This window comes from Chelonia mydas, chromosome 4 (genome assembly GCF_015237465.2).
Source record: "Chelonia mydas isolate rCheMyd1 chromosome 4, rCheMyd1.pri.v2, whole genome shotgun sequence".
NCBI classification, from domain to species: domain Eukaryota; kingdom Metazoa; phylum Chordata; order Testudines; family Cheloniidae; genus Chelonia; species Chelonia mydas.
Genome location: NC_057852.1, coordinates 110,693,714 through 110,711,426, shown reverse-complemented (window position 1 = coordinate 110,711,426; position 17,713 = coordinate 110,693,714). Strand labels below are relative to the sequence as shown.

The 17,713-nt window shown below is 43.6% G+C and overlaps 2 protein-coding genes across 5 annotated transcripts in view; one reads left to right on the top strand and one right to left on the bottom strand.

Annotated features, from left to right (window-relative positions):
• The first annotated feature begins 851 nt into the window (after window positions 1–851).
• Window positions 852–8,524, top strand: MED28 (mediator complex subunit 28). Of its 2 annotated transcripts, none has more exons than XM_037898018.2 (4): window positions 852–1,061; window positions 1,603–1,669; window positions 4,030–4,142; window positions 7,207–8,524. In XM_037898018.2, the coding sequence occupies exons 1-4, from the start codon at window positions 900–902 to the stop codon at window positions 7,312–7,314; spliced, it is 450 nt and encodes a 149-aa protein (XP_037753946.1). In that variant the 5' UTR covers window positions 852–899; the 3' UTR covers window positions 7,315–8,524. The 2 variants fall into 2 exon arrangements, with proteins under 2 accessions (XP_037753946.1, XP_037753945.1); XM_037898017.2 differs by lacking the exon at window positions 7,207–8,524 and adding an exon at window positions 4,917–5,288 and having other exon boundaries at window positions 857–1,061.
• Window positions 8,525–11,548: 3,024 nt separating this feature from the next.
• The window catches only part of FAM184B (family with sequence similarity 184 member B), a 92,033-nt gene continuing 85,868 nt past the window's right edge, over window positions 11,549–17,713 (bottom strand). For 2 of the 3 annotated variants that reach the window (XM_037898016.2, XM_043544611.1), the window contains exons 14-18: window positions 17,205–17,351; window positions 15,226–15,343; window positions 14,585–14,689; window positions 13,263–13,465; window positions 11,549–12,852 (exon numbers count right to left, since the gene is read on the bottom strand). In XM_037898016.2, coding sequence (XP_037753944.1) covers window positions 12,762–12,852; window positions 13,263–13,465; window positions 14,585–14,689; window positions 15,226–15,343; window positions 17,205–17,351 — 664 coding nt within the window. In that variant the 3' untranslated portion in view covers window positions 11,549–12,761. The remainder of the gene's footprint in view (window positions 12,853–13,262; window positions 13,466–14,584; window positions 14,690–15,225; window positions 15,344–17,204; window positions 17,352–17,713) is intronic. The other variant, XM_037898015.2, reaches the window with a different exon arrangement.

Genomic DNA, 17,713 nt, shown 5'->3' with positions numbered 1-17,713 from the left:
TGCTAATTCCATATGCAAATTAGATCCTTAATTATTAGCACTCATTTATTTTTCATCTGCTGCAAAAAATTATTTTTTTGGATGGACAGTGAAAAGGCAGCCCAGATTAAAAAAGATGAAGCATACTTTTACCAAATTTAAACTTCTCCAGGTTTAAAAAAAGGCCACTATTATCATAGATACAAGGAGAAAAAGGCCACTATGATCATAGATACAAGAAAGAGGAGAGGCATTTGAGGACAGAAGCTACAGCGTCTATCCTTGGAGAACTAACGGCCAGGGGTTGTGTATGCGATTGCCAGGACGGAGTCAGTGAAGGAGACGTGGGAAAACCTGTACCCCATTGGGTGACAATGCACTAGGGTTGCCAGCTTTGGTCGGATTGATTCCTGGAGGTTTCATCACATGACCTCTTTAATTAAAGATTAATCTTTAATTCCTGGCGACTCCAGGACAATCCTGGAGAAGTGGCAACCCGATGATACAAGGAAGCTGGGGTGGCCTTCAGAGGCCAGCGAGCTGCGGCCTCTCTGCGGAGACAGGCCAGCGAGCGCGGCTCTGCCTGCAGCTCCGGGGGCTCCGTTCAGCCGTAGGGGCAGAGGTTGACTCCGTGGGCCTGCAACCCCCAGCAGCCTCGGGGCTTGTTCTTCGTTCCTGTCAGGACGGGGGCCTGAGCCGGCAGCTGCCGCCGGCCGGGGCAGTGACACCGGCCTTGTCGGGGCAGCTCCCTGGCGCTGGGCCCCGGGCCCGCTGCAGACCCAGGGCCGCCTCCCAGGGCGCGCGAGGGCGACACTGCCGCGCAGGCCACGCCCACCTCCGCGGAGCCCGGGGCGTCCGCACCGCGGCGTCGCCCGTCCCCTCCGCCGCGCAGGCGCAGTTCCCTCTCGGGGCGGTGCGTCATGGCGGCGGCTCTGAGCGGGATGTTTACAAACCAGCCGCCGGGGCCGCCTCCCCCTCCGCTCCCTCCCGGCGGCCCCGGCCAGGCTGGTCTCCTCCCGGCCGCCGCGGGACCGCGCAACCCCAACAGCACCCTGGTGGACGAGCTAGAAGCTTCCTTTGAGGTTGGGGGGGGGAGCTCAGGGACTGGGGGGCTCAGGGTTGCGAGGGGGAGGCAGAGGCTCCGGGCGGTTCGGGGCCGGGGGGGGGAGAGGAGGCAGAGGGACTGGGGGAGGCACGGGGGGCGGGGGGAGGTTCAGGGCGGGGGGGGGGAAGGGGAGGCACAGGGGTGGGGGGTGGTTTGGAGGGTGGAGGGGGAGGCAGAGGGGCTGGGGGAGGTTCGGGGGCGGGGGGGGGAGGGGAGGCAGAGGGGCTGGGGGGGGGAGGGGAGGCAGAGGGGCTGGGGGAGGTACGGAGGCGGGGGGAGGTTCGGGGGGTGGGGGCAAAGGGGAGGCACAGGGGCGGGGGGAGGCATACAGGGCTGAGGAGTTTGCGGGGAATGAACCTGTATGAAGCAGTGTGCGCTGAGTTTCTGCCTCCCTGGTCCACTCTTGCCATTTGCAAGGGCTGTTGAGTGGCGGCTGGCTGGCTGTCCTTGCATGACATGTGCATAAGGTGCCTGGTTTCTCCTTTAAAACAAGTATCTCTATTTTCCCAATCATCCAGGCTTGCTTTGCTTCACTTGTGAGTCAGGATTATGTGAATGGCACAGATCAGGAAGAAATTAGAACTGGTAAGAGCCTGCCAGTATTTTGTTCTGGCTATAACAGGGTTGGCACACTGGGTTCGTTAAAAAAGATACTGTAAGTTATCTGTGCTAATTTTTAAACTACAAACCTTCTAATTTCCTACACATAATCTCAGGAACCTGTGCATTTATAGGGTCTACCTACACTAGGGAATCTGTAAAAAAAATTTTACCACTGTTAATATATTTTGAGCTTCACTGGTCTATGCTAATTTGGAAGCAGTAGTGGAGAGAGCCCAGTGTTTGCTGCCACTGTTCTAAATACTATGTCATCTCACCCTATTAAGATCGGTCTTTTTAAAAGTATTTAGGTAGTCATGTGCCTAGTGGGATTTTCAAAAACACATAATTCTCAGAGTTAGGCACCTAGGCGCTACTGAAAATCTGCCCAACGTGCTTAACATATCAGCAAGTTATGTGTCGTTTATGGTAGAGATCCAAATGTGGCTAATCCCAATGGGGCTGAACCAGTGTTAACAATTACAAGAATTTTTGAAAAATGTCCCTAGTATAGCCACAGTCTTGTGGAATTTTTCACGACTATTATAGTTAGCTGGCAATGGGAGAGAGAATTCCACTGAAGCATTTGGTTTGTAAAACAGATAAGCCTCATGAATTACAGTGACTGAGCAAAAAGGTTAGGGAGGAAAGAAGAACCTGGGTTCTGCTTACCTTGACAATATCTTTTTTAAAAAAATCTTTCTTTTGCACTCAAAGCTATGTGACTGGGAGTAATATATTCTAGTGGATTGCTGTTCTGCTCATGCAATGGCAGCATTAGAGGCCAACATCTAATTCTGGAATCCCTGTTGTTTATAGTAGCTTATAAAGTAGAAAAAGGCCTGGGTAAAATGTTTAGAAGTCTTATTGAAAATGAAAGGGATTTAAGAATTGAAGTCCCATTTTCGAAAGTGACTTACGAGCTTTCGAAAACTCTAGCTCCTTGTTCTCTTTTCAGATATCAGGTTATGCTTATGGACTAAGTTCTCTCTAAGCTGCGCATCTGCACAGTAGCCTATTAAGTGCCGCGTAGGTGCTCAGGGCTGCAGCCGGGAGAGATCCCAGCCCCGGACCTGCTACGGCAGAGAGGGACATCTCTCCTCACCGGCTCCATCCCCGGACTGGTCGTGGGAGAGGCACCCCTTCCCCAGACCAGCCGCAACTGGGGAAGAGGCACCCCCCCCGGACCCAATCAAGCCCAGCCCCAGCCCTGCCGAGGCTGGGGGAGAGGTGCCTATCCCTTGGCCCCAGCCCCGGAGCTGCCGCAGCAGGGAGAGATGCTCTCCCCCAGCTCCGGAGCTGCCGCGGTTGGGGGAGAGGTGCTTCTGCGGGGAGAGAGAGCTGGGGGGAGTCCTCTCTCCCCGCTGTAGCCCTGAGGCAGCCTGCACTCCAAACCCCTCATCCCCAGCCCCACCCCAGAGCCCTCACCCCTAATTGGAGCCCTCACACCCCAGAGCCCAACCCTCTGACCCAGCCCTGAGCCTCTCATCCCTGACCCCACCCCAGAGACTGCACCCCCAGCAAGAGCCCTCACCCACCCACACTCTGAACCCCACCCCCGCCACATGAATTTTGTTATGTGCACCAATATGGAGGTGATGTGTGTCCATATTGGTGCACATAACAAAATTCATTCCGCACACGAGTGGGAAAAATTAGAGGGAACACTGCTTTTGGACTATGCTGGAATGAAGAAAACTCTTGCACTGGATAACTAAATAAATTTTATAAGAGTCATTAACAAATATGCCTTTTTGAGTACCGTTCATCTATCTAAACATTACTGTAGGGTTTTGTGCAGTGATTTTGCTATATGGGAATACACTGAAATGTTACTTAATGTATTTGCATTCAATACCCACAGAAGTGATTTTCTGTTCATTTGTATACTTGGGTTTTGAGGCCCTTTGTCATTAGAGAAGTTTTAATTAACCTTTTGCAGTGAAACTGGAAGTGACCGTATTCTTTTCCACATCTTACAGAATATTGATTGTAACTTGGTTACTATTAAAAAAGAGGCATGCCTCTTAGAGCTTGCAGAAGTAAAGGTCTGTGGGGGGATATCTATAGATATATTTAGTCAATTTACTTTCCATTACTTAGGGACTTCAGATTTTAAAAATACAGGCCACTAAAAATACAGAGGTTTACAATCAAGTTTTTGGATTTACTTTCTCAAATGTCTTTTGGAAAAAGCTGTAGATTAGTTTTTATATATTGAACACTCGGCTACTTGGACAAAGAGGCTAATGTACATTAACTAATTTCCTTCTATGGATGTTGTTAAACTAATCTGGTCTTTGATTTCTTTATCTTTCAAATCTTGTTATATTTCTGTATTTTAGGTGTTGATCAATGTATCCAGAAATTTCTGGATGTTGCGAGACAAACAGAATGTTTTTTCCTACAAAAAAGATTACATCTGTCTGTCCAGAAACCAGAGCTAGTTATTAAAGAGGTAGGAGATTACCATCTTTTTTCTACTTACCTGACCTGTGACAACTTTAATTTGTTCCTTTCTTTTAAGACTAAGGATGTATTTCTTTTGTTCCATGATAGTACAGAGAATCTGAGACAAGTAGCATATTTGATCAAGAAATGTAGTTTTTGTTCAGTGGAACATTTCTCTTCTTTCTCCATCCGCAAGCATACTGGATTTTTAAAATTTATTCCCATTTATGTTAGTTTTCCTAACTGTCCTACCATTATTATTTATATGGCTACATTAATACTACAAGTGTGCCGTGCAAACAAGCAGGTCTCTTTCCTGAAGATCCTAGAATCTAAAGGTACAAATAGGTGCAATGCAGCACAGAACAAACAATGGTTGATTTTAATTAGCTTGTTGCCCTGTCCTTATAAGCTTGTAGAGCTCACCTGGATCATTCTCAGTAGCTCTTTACAGCACATAAGAAAATCTGGATATAGATATGCCCCTTTGAGGGAGCAGGCCAGTTAGTCAAATTTGGATGTGCAGAGGGTAGACCTCTTTCTGAATTACATGCGGGGTATGGAAACAGAGACCTGGTACACTCAAGTAGAATGTATATCATGGAAGGGAGTAGCCAAATTATTCTATCTCCAGTTCAGCCACTTCTCATAGTAAGTTGTTTTCACTCTGAGAATTGTCCATTCTTTCATAGGAACTGTAATAGTTAAAATGAGTTTACGATGTAATCTTTTTACAAGGAAAATAAGTCATTTATTAATTCAAGATGTCTATCAACTGCAGGATGTTTCAGAATTGAAAAATGAATTACAGCGGAAAGAAGCACTAATTCAGAAGCATTTGGGTAAACTGCGTCACTGGCAGCAGGTTCTAGAAGACATGAATGTGCAACACAAAAAACCTGCAGAAATGCCTCAAGGACCATTAGCTTATCTAGAACAGGCTTCTGCTAATATTCCTGCACCCATGAAGCAAACATGATTAAGAAAGATGTTTGAATTTAGATCTTTGAGTAGTATTTTAACTTAAAGTGAAATGGAATATTGAACTTTCTACCTTGTATAATATGTGATGTAATTTGTAGTATAAAAATAAAGTGTTTTACTACGACAGTGGGACACAACTAAGCATAAAATAAATGGGGAAGAATCTGTAGTTTTTTAACTTTTTATCAAAGTATGGATTGGTTTTACATTCAAACTGAACAAATGCTCATGTATGTCTTATCTTGTAGTCAGAATACACTTGCATAGAATATGCTAACCCCCCCTCCTATTACTTGGGGGAACTGACAGAGAAGTCCTAATGAAGCTAAAGTCCAGTTAAGGCACTATTGATCTAGAAGTACTTGCAGAGTTTATTTGTTCATCTCAAGTGTAGCCTTGTATACAGTTTTCACTGTGAGTGTTTCTAATCGTGTCACATCCTAAGATTCTGGAGAGATAGTGCAGACTTCTTATTGCTGAGACTGATTGGTCAAATAAATCAAAGCAAGGATTTTCTGTTGAGCACTGCTGCTATGGCACTTGTCTTCGCTAGGTGTGGGGAGAATGTATTTTAAATGTGTTTTAAAAAGTACATCTCTTTTCCTAGTGTAGACATGGCCAGAAAGAGCTGATGGGATGTTGGTGCTAATGGGAAATGTTTGGCATCTGATACTTTTAAAATCTTGTAGGAGAGCTTCCTGTTGGAAAGGGATGGAGATGTGGTTAATATTTCCTAGTCATCCTCCATCTAAGCATAATGCCTGGCATTTTCTACCCTTTCCATGGCCTGTTTCTACAAATGTATGGTGCCTTCTTTTCCTACTGAAACTATACCCACTCAGTTTAAGGGTTTGGCACCTTGGGAGAATGTTGTTGGCTTTCCTCATCAAAGCAGATTTAGCTGAAGTAGCTAGAAATTGAGTGTTATCAGTTTCAGGTTGCTGCAGCTGCCATGGAAAGCAAGTGGAGAAGTACTGCCTGATTGTGTACTATGTGGCTAATTAGCTGAGACTTTTTAAGTGAGGGAACCAGACAGCTTGTCTGCTCTGTGCTTGCCATTGTGCTCTGAGAGCACAATGCAGGAGAGAATGTAAACTAAGGGCATGGCTACACTTGCAGATGTAGAGTGCTTTGAGTTAAACCAACCTTCGGAGAGAGCAGTAGGGAAAGCACTGCAGTCTGTCCACACTGACAGCTTCAAGCGCACTGTTCAAGCAGCACTTGCAGTGGCATTGGGAGCAGTGCATTATGGGCAGCTATCCCAACATGCAAGTGACTGCAACGTGCTTTTCAAATGGGGTGGGGTAGAGTGTGACAGGGAGTGTGTTGTTCAGACAGCAGCAGACCCCCCCGCCCCCCACCTCTCTCTCTCACACACAGCATTCCACACTAATGGCTTGCTTTGTCTCGGAGCAGATAAGCAGCCGGCTGTCAGAAACGGAGCTTTCAAAGGGCATAGTCGCATTCCTACAACGATTCAAAAACAATGACAAGAGTGGCCACTTGACTTAAGGGGCGTATGGGACGTTTCTGGAGGCTGATCAGAGCACAGTAATGCAACACCTCGTTCGCGCGGGTGCTGTGGCGCTCCAGCGGGGGCGCAGCAAACGTTATTCCACTCGCTGAGGTGGAGTACCAGCAGCTCTGTAGCCGCGGAGTCAGAGCGCTCTAGGTGCCTTGCCAGTGTGGACAGGTAGTGAGCTAGTGCGCCTGGGCCTCCTTTATTGCGCTGTAACTCGCAAGTGTAGCCAAGCCCTCAAACTCCCTTTAGAAAGTAGGTTTAAATTAACTTCACTCTGCTGTAAGTGGAGAGAAGCTGCAAAGCAGGAGAAACTACTCCCAACTTCTGGAGCTAAATGTTCTCTCAAAGCCTCTCTTCGAACCACTGACTTAAGGAAACCATCTGCTTGACTTGGACAGTACTTGAAGTTTCCCATTTTCCTGTAGAGACCGTCACCTATTTTCACACAAGGAATGGGAAGGCTGCCACAAAGTCAGTCAGTAACAAACTCCCCTTGATTGCTGCAAGTACAGGACTGAGTTACATGATGGTTGCTTTTTAAATTAACTCAGTCTAATCTGTTTAGGCATGTACATCGCACTTAACTACTATGTCCATTTTTGTCTGCACCTGGGAAATGAGAAAGGGAACTCCCTCGGTGGAAAAAGGCTTTCATCGACCTGAAAATGGCTGAATGATAAGAATCGAAGTCGATAATGTCTGTCCTTTGTGGGGTTTTTGAGTGGTTTTACTGCTATTCCTCATAAGGCTTCTAGTTGTTCATTGGACTCAGATTTTGAAAAGATTTTTTTTTCACCTTAAAAAGCTCATTTTGCTCTTGCATCTCTCAATACATGCACTACTACTCCAATTTATTAACTAGTAGCTCTTTCATTGCTGATAATTTTAGCAGAAACATCCTAAAATATTGATTCTTCAGTCCCAAACCCTCCCCCCAATGCCCACCTACTCAACTACCAGATATGTTGCTCTACTCAGAATACTTGTAGCTATGTATTGTAAGTACAAAAAATAGTTGGCTTATTAAAACCCAAAAATATGGCCTTACAGGATTGGGCAGTAGCATATGCTGCCAAGACTGGCTGTGGGAGAGACCTCTGTGCTTTAGGTTTTTAAATGAGAGCAAGCTTTTGCCACATGGTCTGGTACTGCAATCATTTTTGTCACAGGTTGTCAATCTACTCTTGGATGCCATACAAAATGTCTCCCTTACTAGACAGAAAAAACTTTTGCACTGTTTGTAGATTTTCTAAAGGGTTGCTTGTGGAAAACTAAGCCTTCTAGATATTACACGGAGATTTGGGGGAGGGACTGAAGATAGACTTTCCATGGGAAGAGGTCAACGAGAAGAAACAAGGAAGTGTGGTAGCAGTCTAAAATTCACTCAGTGTTTCTGGCAGATTTGTTTGCTACTGTAGCTCTCCCACTTTGCCATGTTGACAGGCCTAGTCTGTGTTTTCCTTTAGAAAATCCTGAAGTTCGGCAGTTTCCCCCTCAGTAAAATGGGGATAATGCTGACCATCTTTGTAAAGCGCTTTGAGCTCTACTGAAGGGAAGCACTATACGAGCTATGTATTAACCTTAACTAACTTTAAAAGAATGTTGTCTTATGAAAGACAGTTGCTATGGCTTCTGAATATTGGATAGCCAGAAATTTAAAATATTTGGTGATATTGGCACCACAAATTACACACTAAAGTAGAAAGGGGAATACTTATAAAATTGGAAAGCAATGGTCACCCTTTAAATCAAGAATAGAGATCACTATGGGATTATCTGTCTGCAAAGGCAACCTTGTAAAGATGGGACCGCTGTACCAGAAGGAAAATAATTGTGAATAAAATATGTATACTGCTAATTTGATTAAACTAATTGAAGTACAACTTGGCCTGATGTATGACATTATAAAGAAGGATTTTGAAGATGAGAAGTTTCAAATGCACTGATTAACAGACCTTAGCAAATCTTGAAGTTATGTATAAAGTGTACTATGTGAGGGTGCAAAAATGAAGCCAGATGGTACATGCTATGAGATGAAAAATGTAGAAATTTTAAAAAGCTTTCCAGACAGAGCAGTAGACTGTTTCCAGCAAAAGTTGATGTAGAATCCTAATAAGTCATAGCTTTGAGTATACTAAAGCATCCAGGTGATTGGTGACTAGAGTTCAGAGTGTGAACGACTCACACTGGAGACTGCTGTAGGGTTAGAGTATTAACTGGTAACCAGTTCAACAATTAACTTGCATGGTATGGAAATGGACATTGTTTTTTTCATTTTATGGCTTTTCAAAATTGGGTATTTCTGCTTTGCGATAGCTGGAATGAATATATGAGCAGAGAGAGACAAAATGGGTGAGGTAATATCTTTTATTGGATCAACTGGTGAAAGAGACAAGCTTTCAAGCTTACACAATGGTCATCTTTAGGTCCAGTAAAAAAAGATTACCTAACCCCTCACCCACCCCAAGTCTGTCTAATATCTTGGGAGGGGAGTGCTTCTGTTGCCTGTGGCCAGTGTAGTTGGGGAGCTGACCCATGGCAGGCAGAGACAAGGCTTGCTCACACTAAGGGCAGTTGGTAGCAAGGTGGCCTCACTGCCCTGGGTACCCAGCATAGCATGAACGTAGAATATTCACAATTATCTAGGGGTCACAGTGGATCACAAGCTAAATATGAGTCAACAGTGTAACCCTGTTGCAAAAAAAGCCAGCATCATTCTGGGATATATTAGCAGGAGTATTGTAAGCAAGATACGAGAAGTAATTCTTCCGCTCTACTCCACGCTGATTAGGACTCAACTGGAGTATTGTGTCCAGTTCTGGGCAGCACATTTCAGAAGTGATGTGAACAAATTGGTGAAAGTTCAGAGAAGAGCAACAAAAATGATTAAAGATCTAGAAAACGTGACCTATGAAGGAAGATTGGAAAAATTGGGTTCGTTTAGTCTGGAGAAGAGAAGACTGAGAGGGGACATGATGACAGTTTTCAAGTAGATAAAAGGTTGCTCCAAGGAGGAGGGAGAAAAATTGTTGTTCTTAACCTCTGAGGCTAAGACAAGACGCAATGGCTTAAATTGCAGGAAGGGCAGTTTAGGTTGGACATTAGGAAAAACTTCCTGTCAGGGTGGTTAAGAACTGGAATAAATTGCCTAGGGACATTGTAGAATCTCCATCGTTGGGGATTTTTAAGAGCAGATTGGACAAACACCTGTCAAGGATCGTCTAGATATACTTAGTCCTGCCTTGAGTGCAAAGGTCTGGACTCGATGACCTCTCGAGATCCCTTCCAGTTCTATGATTAGTGCAGATTTGCATTCTACACTTCTATTTTAGTTTTTAGTGAGTGGTGTGTATTTTGTTTGCCAAATCAGCACCAAAGAGCACTTAACAATGTTGGACACCTGAAACCTCCATACATGCAGAGTAAGTACTAGCTCTCTCACAAATTTTTCCAGCAATCTGCCGTTCTTCTGTTTTGGAGGAATCCCCTGTAACCATGAGAGGAGAGTTCAGTCCCTGGCTTATTCAGTCCTTTAAACTCTCTGCCAACACAGTTGTCAATTAGTGTCATTAGTGGTGGTGGTTTTTGTGTGATGGACAACTTCCCACTACGACCTGGACTAAGATCATCAACTCATTTCACATAAGTCACCCAGTCTTCATCCTAAAGTAACAAATTTCCACCACCATTAACCTGGGATTGATTCAAATTTACAACCTACAGATGAAAGTCCCTTTATTCCACATCCAACCCCATAAAACAAGTAGTGCCATTCACACTAATCTAGCCTACCTTTTATCTTTCCTAATGACCATGCTTAAGATACATCCCTTGAAAGGGTAAATTGCTCTGGTTTCTAATACACTTCACTTTTTTCATTATTATATAATTGTGGTTTCAGGCTACTGCATTTTGTATTGTCATCCTAAATCATATAATTTATGCCTCCTTGTATGTTCTCTCATTGTTCTCTCTTCCTACAGAGGGCAGGACAGGAGGCAATGGGTTCAAATTGCAGCACAGAAGTTTTAGATTAAATCTCAGGAAAAACTTCCTAACTGTAAGGACAGTAAGACAAAAGAACAGACTGCCTAGGGAGGTTGTGAACGTTCCTTCATTGGAGGATTTCAAAAAGAGGCTGGATAGTCATCTGTCTTGGATGGTTTAGACCAGTGGTCCCCAACCTTTCTGTGGGAATAGCACATTCCTATTCCCAACAGACTGTGGCGGGCGCCAAACACCCCGCCGCTGAAATGCCGCCGAGAAGCAGCAGCGGAAAGAAGCGTCGCCGCCGAAATGCCGCCAAGAAATGGCAACGCTTCTCGGTGGCATTTCGGCAGCCGGTTCTCAGGTGGCCGCGCTCGGCGGCGGCATTTTGGGGCGCGGTGTCCTGCAGGCGCACACAACTGCCCCGGCAGGCGCCCTTGCGCTGCGGGCACTGCGTTGGGGACCCCTGGTTTAGACACAACAAATCCTGCATCCTGGCAGGGGGTTAGACTAGTTGACCTTTGCGGTCCCTTCTAACCGTATGGTTCTATGATTCTGTTTCCATCATTTGCTTAGGAAATTAATAAATGGATAGCTGAGAATAACATCTTGCATATTGTCCATAAGCAAAATGTATCTAATTGTTCATTATAAACAATGTAGCTTTATTTAGATCAGAACCACACCTATTAAGTCCTTCAGTCATAGGACAATAGAATTTATATGAAACATTTTGTCATGAAAAATGGTATAATTTTCGTTATCACTGTTAGAGACAGATACTTCCTGCACACCGTTTTTTTAACTTGATTCTTAGTAGTATTGTTATAGTCTAGCCCAGGAACCCTAGTCATGGACCCGGACCCTACGGGTTAGCTGCTGTACAAACACAGAACAGAGTAAATAGCCCTTCTGTAATTTCCTCCTTTTGTTACCAAACATTCTGTCCGTAAACTAAATTGTCTTGAATCCCTTTAAGAACCAAACTACTTGTTTCCAAACAACAATAGGCTAACAGAGCAGAAGTCCTGGAGGCTGGTGGGTGTTTCTGTAGTAGGCTCTCAGATGTGGAACTCCTTGCTATCCAAGATCAGGGTGAGACACAGCTATGCCAGCTTCAGGGCGGTAATTTACTGTAAAATGCACATTTCTTTATGCAAATCTTCCCTCAGAATGATGAGCAACAGCAATCAAGAATGACCCACTTGAAAAAGCAGTGTAAGATGTGGATAATTTGGTCCTCCCAGTGGATTGATGTACCTGGTGCTTAGATACCAGAGGTAGACATATTGAAGATACACATGGATGGAATGTACTGAATACCCATCTTTCATAAACTTGAAACTTTATGAATTGTACACAGTCTGGTTCAAAATTCTGCATCATGAATTAAAGTGTAAAACATTAACTTGATCTGTAAGCAAATATTTTATTAATATTCATAATTGAATGTTATCCTGAATTTTCCAGACTGATCCTTAAATATGTTTAATGAGAACGACATAACGAGCTGTCTATACAACTGCAAAAGTGATACTTCCCTATTCTAATTATATTAATCATTCTAAAGCACCTTGCAGACATTGTCTCTCAGTACACCGTACAACAAATTTAAAACAACTACCAGATTAAACAAACACCCTGTAAAGGTAATTCCCGTCGATTTATTTTATTTGAATATTAAACAGCAAAAAAAAAAAAGGGAAAAGAAAGCATGGGATGTAATAAATATGAAATCATATATGATTTATACGAAAACATGCACAAAATAAAGTTAAGGTGTTTTCTTAAAAGAGAGCCGGACAGGAATCACTGGGGAACAAATTCAGCATTCTGCCTGTGAAATGTTCCTATCTTGATATGAAAGACTCTTCCTGTGCTATTGAGATGATGACATACTCATAATTTTTCACTTAACCTGCCTTCATTTTTACAATAATAATAATAATAATATATATTTCTAAGGCGCTCACCCTCTAATCCCATAGTATCTGGATGCCAAGAACACTTAGATTCCTAGTCAGCTGTGTGCCGCTCAATTTTTTTTCCAGTCAGTACCCTGATTAAACATTTCACAGGAGCGTGTGAAATTATCTGAGGTCATCTTTCTGAGTACTCTGGAAATAATTGGTTTTAGAATGAAAAATATTTAGTAAACCATTCCTGATGCTGAGGGTCTTGTTTCTGGTCATCTTTGGGTATGGGAGCTTCGTTGCCTTGTGTCCTGTGCAAAGAAACAAATACTACCATTACTCAGAAATCTTTTTTGGGGGGGGGAGGGAGAGAACAACTACTTTGTTGCTCAAATTCTTCTGGAAATAACCAAAAATATTTGAACTGCTAAACACCCTGGAATGGATGGAGCTATGTCCCTGTGAGCTGGAAGAGGCCAGGTGCAACCCTCACCAGTATCACTTGTGCCATATTGAATTTCAATTGCAAGCTCTGCCAGGCAGAAACAATGGTCCAGATCCTGCAGTGAGCTGTGTATGTGTGCCCGCAGAAGTTTGGACCTGTAGCTTTTTTATTTTATTTTATTTTTATTTTTTTGTGGTAACTAGCACTGTCTTGGTGCTTGAAAAATGCTAAATACTAATTAATTCATAATCAAGTTTCTACAAAGTGCACATTTACCTTGTGGCCTGGTTACTGTCTGACGACTGTGCTGATGGATAGCTGGCCCTGATGCAGCCAGCACTCTGGTCTAAGCTTGTCGATTTAGTTATTGGAGGGGAATTTCTCTTTGATCTCAAGTCACAGCTCAAAAAGTTCTTTGCGTAGGAGGCTAAATTCGGAACACTGACAACACGGCTTGGCACCTCGTTCAGTTTCTTCTGCTTTTATTGTGGGAACAGAAATGTATATTATGCACACATTCTTACACACGGATGGTACTATAAACACTACATATGCTCATTTCAAAACAGTATAGGCCAAATTCATCCCTGGGCCAATTCCATGGATTTCAGTGATTGTTGCAGGTAATCTGGGTGTCTCATATTGGGCACCCAAAAATGGATGCTCCCAAAACGAATAGCTACTTTTGAAAATTCTGGCTATAACGTTTCAATTAAAACCTCTCCTGTAGGCTCAGTTAGAACAGGCTGCTGGGGCTCATGGATCAATGGTGTCCACCCCAAGCAGTTGGGTGACTTGATTTTAAAATTGCTGGAGTGCCATAACCCTGCTAGCTTCACATAGATCCCCAGATCTGTTGACACTAGTTCGGGGGCGAGGGGGGGGGGCGTGGAAGGGGTTCTAAGTGGCTTTGACAAGAAGTACATTCACTACTTGACATTGACATACACTTGTTTTCACTACAGCCACTGGTAGCAACCCTTCAGTATTGGCGACACTGCTGCACGTGTGCGGTCACTCCTACTCGAGAGCTACAGTAGCTGCCATACAGACCCTTTGGATTGAATAACATGTTGAGTTAGTGTCCTTAGCCACAGGGCCTCCCTTTCTCCTCCACCAACATGCCCCCTTTCCCTGCATGCCAGTAGAGCGGGTACTATAGGGAAGTGTTGGTTAAGGTTGAGCAGAGGAGAGCAGATTCTGCACAGGTGGTGTAGCCATCGATTCAGTGGCTAACCTACTTGTTCACTGTAAGTGGGGTAGAGTGGCCAGTTCTTAGGGATATGCAAGAAATAGCCCTTATCCCAGCACAAGATCAGGCTCTTATCTCTAAGCAGACTGTCTCACATCTGCATGAATACACACATTATCTTCATCACCTGGTTCTAGGTTAGCTCACATTATGGCATATTATACTTCTACTGAAAAGCAGCAGTATAGTGGCTGAAATATTAGGAATGAACTAGCTGAAGAATAAAAATTAATCTCTATCCATCTACTTATTGTACGTTGCTCCCCAGGGAATCTGAGCACCTGTAAGTGTTCAAATACTAACAACACAACATGATTTGCTATTGTACTTGAACTGTTTGTCTTACCTTCATGGAAGGAGTTAAGCATCCAGGATTAGTGTTGAAAGAAAAGGATCTATTTGGATGCGATTCAGTGCTGGGTAAAAGCAAATGCTGAAATTTTCTTCCCTCCTGAAGGGAAATAAAACCATGTGTGTCCTTGGTCTGTAAGCACACAATGTTCAGAATGGCCCAGAGCAGTAAGAGAGCAAGAACTTGATGAGTTGTGTGAAATGACTAGCAGATGGAGCCTTTCAGTATAATCTGAAATTGTTAATTATGAGCTGGACCTAAGCACTGGGCTTTGGCAATTGAAAAGACCCTATTAAAAGATTGAAAGGCTTTTTGCAATACTTTTAAGCAGATTCACTATCTCATGTTAACAGCATGGGGGTTTACATTTAGGAAATGGAATGTTTTCCCATCTCATGTTACTTCTAATGAATGTCTCAGTCTTGTTGAGTCAAGTAAGTGGCCTCATTCCGCTGAAAAGCTGCTATGGAAAGGGGCAGGAGTGTACTTAGAATAGTGTATGGGCCTGGCATCCTAGGTTTATCATTAATACTCTGCTGCTATACCAGTTGGGTAAATTAAGAACTTGATCCTGTACCATAGCAGTCAATGGAAGTTTTGCCATTGACTTCAGTGACAGCACACCAAATGCTCACCATCAGTTGTTTGATAATTTCTTCTCTCTCACTTAATTTATTTTGCAAGCAGCCTATAAGGTGCATATCTTCTGGCCTGGACTCTCGCTTTCTTGGTTTCTCTTCTAATTCTTTAAGTCTGTGTCAAATAAAAAATGCGAACACTTTCATCCAGATCAGGAAACAACTTCATTCAAGGCCTAAGAGTTTAGACCTCTTTGACCCATCATAAACCCCATCCCTGAAATCCAGGAAAATATTCAGGGCTCCCCTGACAAAACTGTATTTTTTAAAAAAGAGGGATGTGGTGAAGAAAGCACACATTAAATACAAATGTGCCCCCCTCCACTCCTGGGCAAAGTTCAGCTGAAGTCAACCCTGTACACTAGGTGTATCCAGCTCATGTTGTCGGTAGGACTCTGCACAGGAACGAACAGAGATCTGTGCTAGCCACTCCCCAGGCAGGATTTGGGCCTCAATTCACATAAGCTAAATTTTTAAATGATTCAGTGGTGATGGTGAGCAATGCACTACAGAGAATATATTTTATTTATTCTTTTGTTTTAGCTGGAAATTGTCAAGAGAAAGGAAGCCTCCAGCCTCCCCAGGACTCAGCACTCAGATAAAACACAATCAATGGCTTGGACTGCCCCCTCCCACTGCCATGCTACAGGGCTGCCCGGGGGTAGGCAAGTGGGGCAATTTGCCCCAGGCCCCGGGCCCTGTAGGGGCCCCCACGAGAGTTTTCGGCAGCACTTTGGCGGCGGGTCCTTCAGTGCTGCCAAACACCCCCGGAGTGAAGGACCCGCCGCTGAAGACCCACCACCACTTCTTCCACTCTGGGTCTTCAGCGGCAATTCGGCGGCGGGGGTACTTCCGCTCCATGTCTTCGGTGAAGTGCCCCGAAGATCCGGAGTGGAAGAACCCCCGCCGCCGAAGACCCCAGGCCCCCTGAATCCTCTGGGCATCCCTGCCATGCTACCACACCTGTGATTGGTGCAGCCACTTGATTTAAAAGGGAGGGGGCTGGGAGCAGAGGGTTCTTCGTGAGGGATGCTCAGCTTTGGAACCAATTCTTTGCATTGTCTGAAACAGCCCAGAGCTGCTGACCTTCAGGGCATGGTGAAAGGTGCCTCGCTTTATTCAGGCTTTCGCAGAGGGAGTGGTGCGATGGAGTCAGTTTGTGTCTGCGGGTGGGAATTTTTTTGGGGATTGAGTTTCATTGGCTGTTGTGGGTTTGAATAATAGTTATTTTGGTTTTTTTAACTGATGTCAGGAGTGTCTGTTGTTTCAGATAGGCCTTTTTAACATTAAAAAATCAAAACTGATAATAAGAATAATTAATAATAATCTAATAACTACCTTGCAGTTACAGAGCACCTTCCTCTAAAGATCTCAAAGCACTTTACCAAGGGATATTTCCCATATTTGTGAAATGGGAAAACTGAGGCACAGAGTATGAGCACTTTGACCCAGAGCCAGGAACAGAAACCAGGACGCCCGACTCCTAGTCCCCTGAATCTAACCTAGAACATGCTGCTTCAGCAACTACATGGTTTATCCTCTGTCATTCCCACTTTGGTCCCTATCCTAAAATACTTACACACATGCTTAACTTTACTCATGTATGTAGTTCCCTTGAAGTTAAGTTAAGCATGTGTGTAAGTGTTTGCAGGATCAGGGCCTATGGGATCATGATGTAAATTATTTTAAAGTTAGTAAGACTGATGACGTGCATAAGTGCAATAGTGCATGGTGTAATTTACTGGTACTGATATTATGTTTGTATAGATTTGCACAGTCAGGCATATCTATGCTTCATTAGAGTATATTTGTGCCTTGTTTGAGTGCCTGGGAAATAGTTATACAATACACTATTATTCCAACACTTAAAATATTCCACCCATATGTAATGAAAATAATAATTAACAATAATTAATTCTTATCACTGATATAGCAAAACATCCTTACTGCAGCTGTGTCTTATTGAAATCACTTACTCGGTTTCTAGGGAGACAATCTTTGCTTGCAGATGGGCCTGAGCACTACTGAAATCAGCTATCATGTTCTGGATTTCCTTACGATGCTCTTGTTTCAAGATGTCCAGTTCTTTCTGGTGCTTGACCTTGAGGTCTTCTTCCAGTAGTCTGTCAAAATGATGTTAAAAATTATGTAAGTCTCAAGTGTTTTAACATTCATTATTTAGTTACTGATGGGTAAAGACTATTAAGAGCTCTGATTTTTTTAGGCTCGGGAGGGGGTTACGCACAGCACCCACTGATGGGGCTCCTGTGGAGTTCAGCCAAGGATAAAAGATATCAGAAATATTTAGGATATCGAGGTGAAATATATGAATTAATGTTATAACTCAAGGCCTACAGGCATCACGCTTGTAAGATATTAAGCTTAGCCAAATTAGGCCTTAGGATAATTTATGCTAAATTATCTTTATAATATAGCTAAATAAGATAAAAATCAACTTGCTGAGCTTGTGTTTGTGTGAAATAGG

What these genes read in the sequence shown, in the direction of transcription:
- MED28 (XM_037898017.2), top strand. Translation starts at nt 900, where the DNA reads ATGGCGGCGGCTCTGAGCGGGATGTTTACAAACCAGCCGCCGGGGCCG. An exon ending in AGCTAGAAGCTTCCTTTGAG is followed by an intron (nt 1,062 to 1,602) that starts GTTGGGGGGGGG and finishes CCAATCATCCAG; the next exon opens with GCTTGCTTTGCTTCACTTGT. An exon ending in CAGAGCTAGTTATTAAAGAG is followed by an intron (nt 4,143 to 4,916) that starts GTAGGAGATTAC and finishes TATCAACTGCAG; the next exon opens with GATGTTTCAGAATTGAAAAA.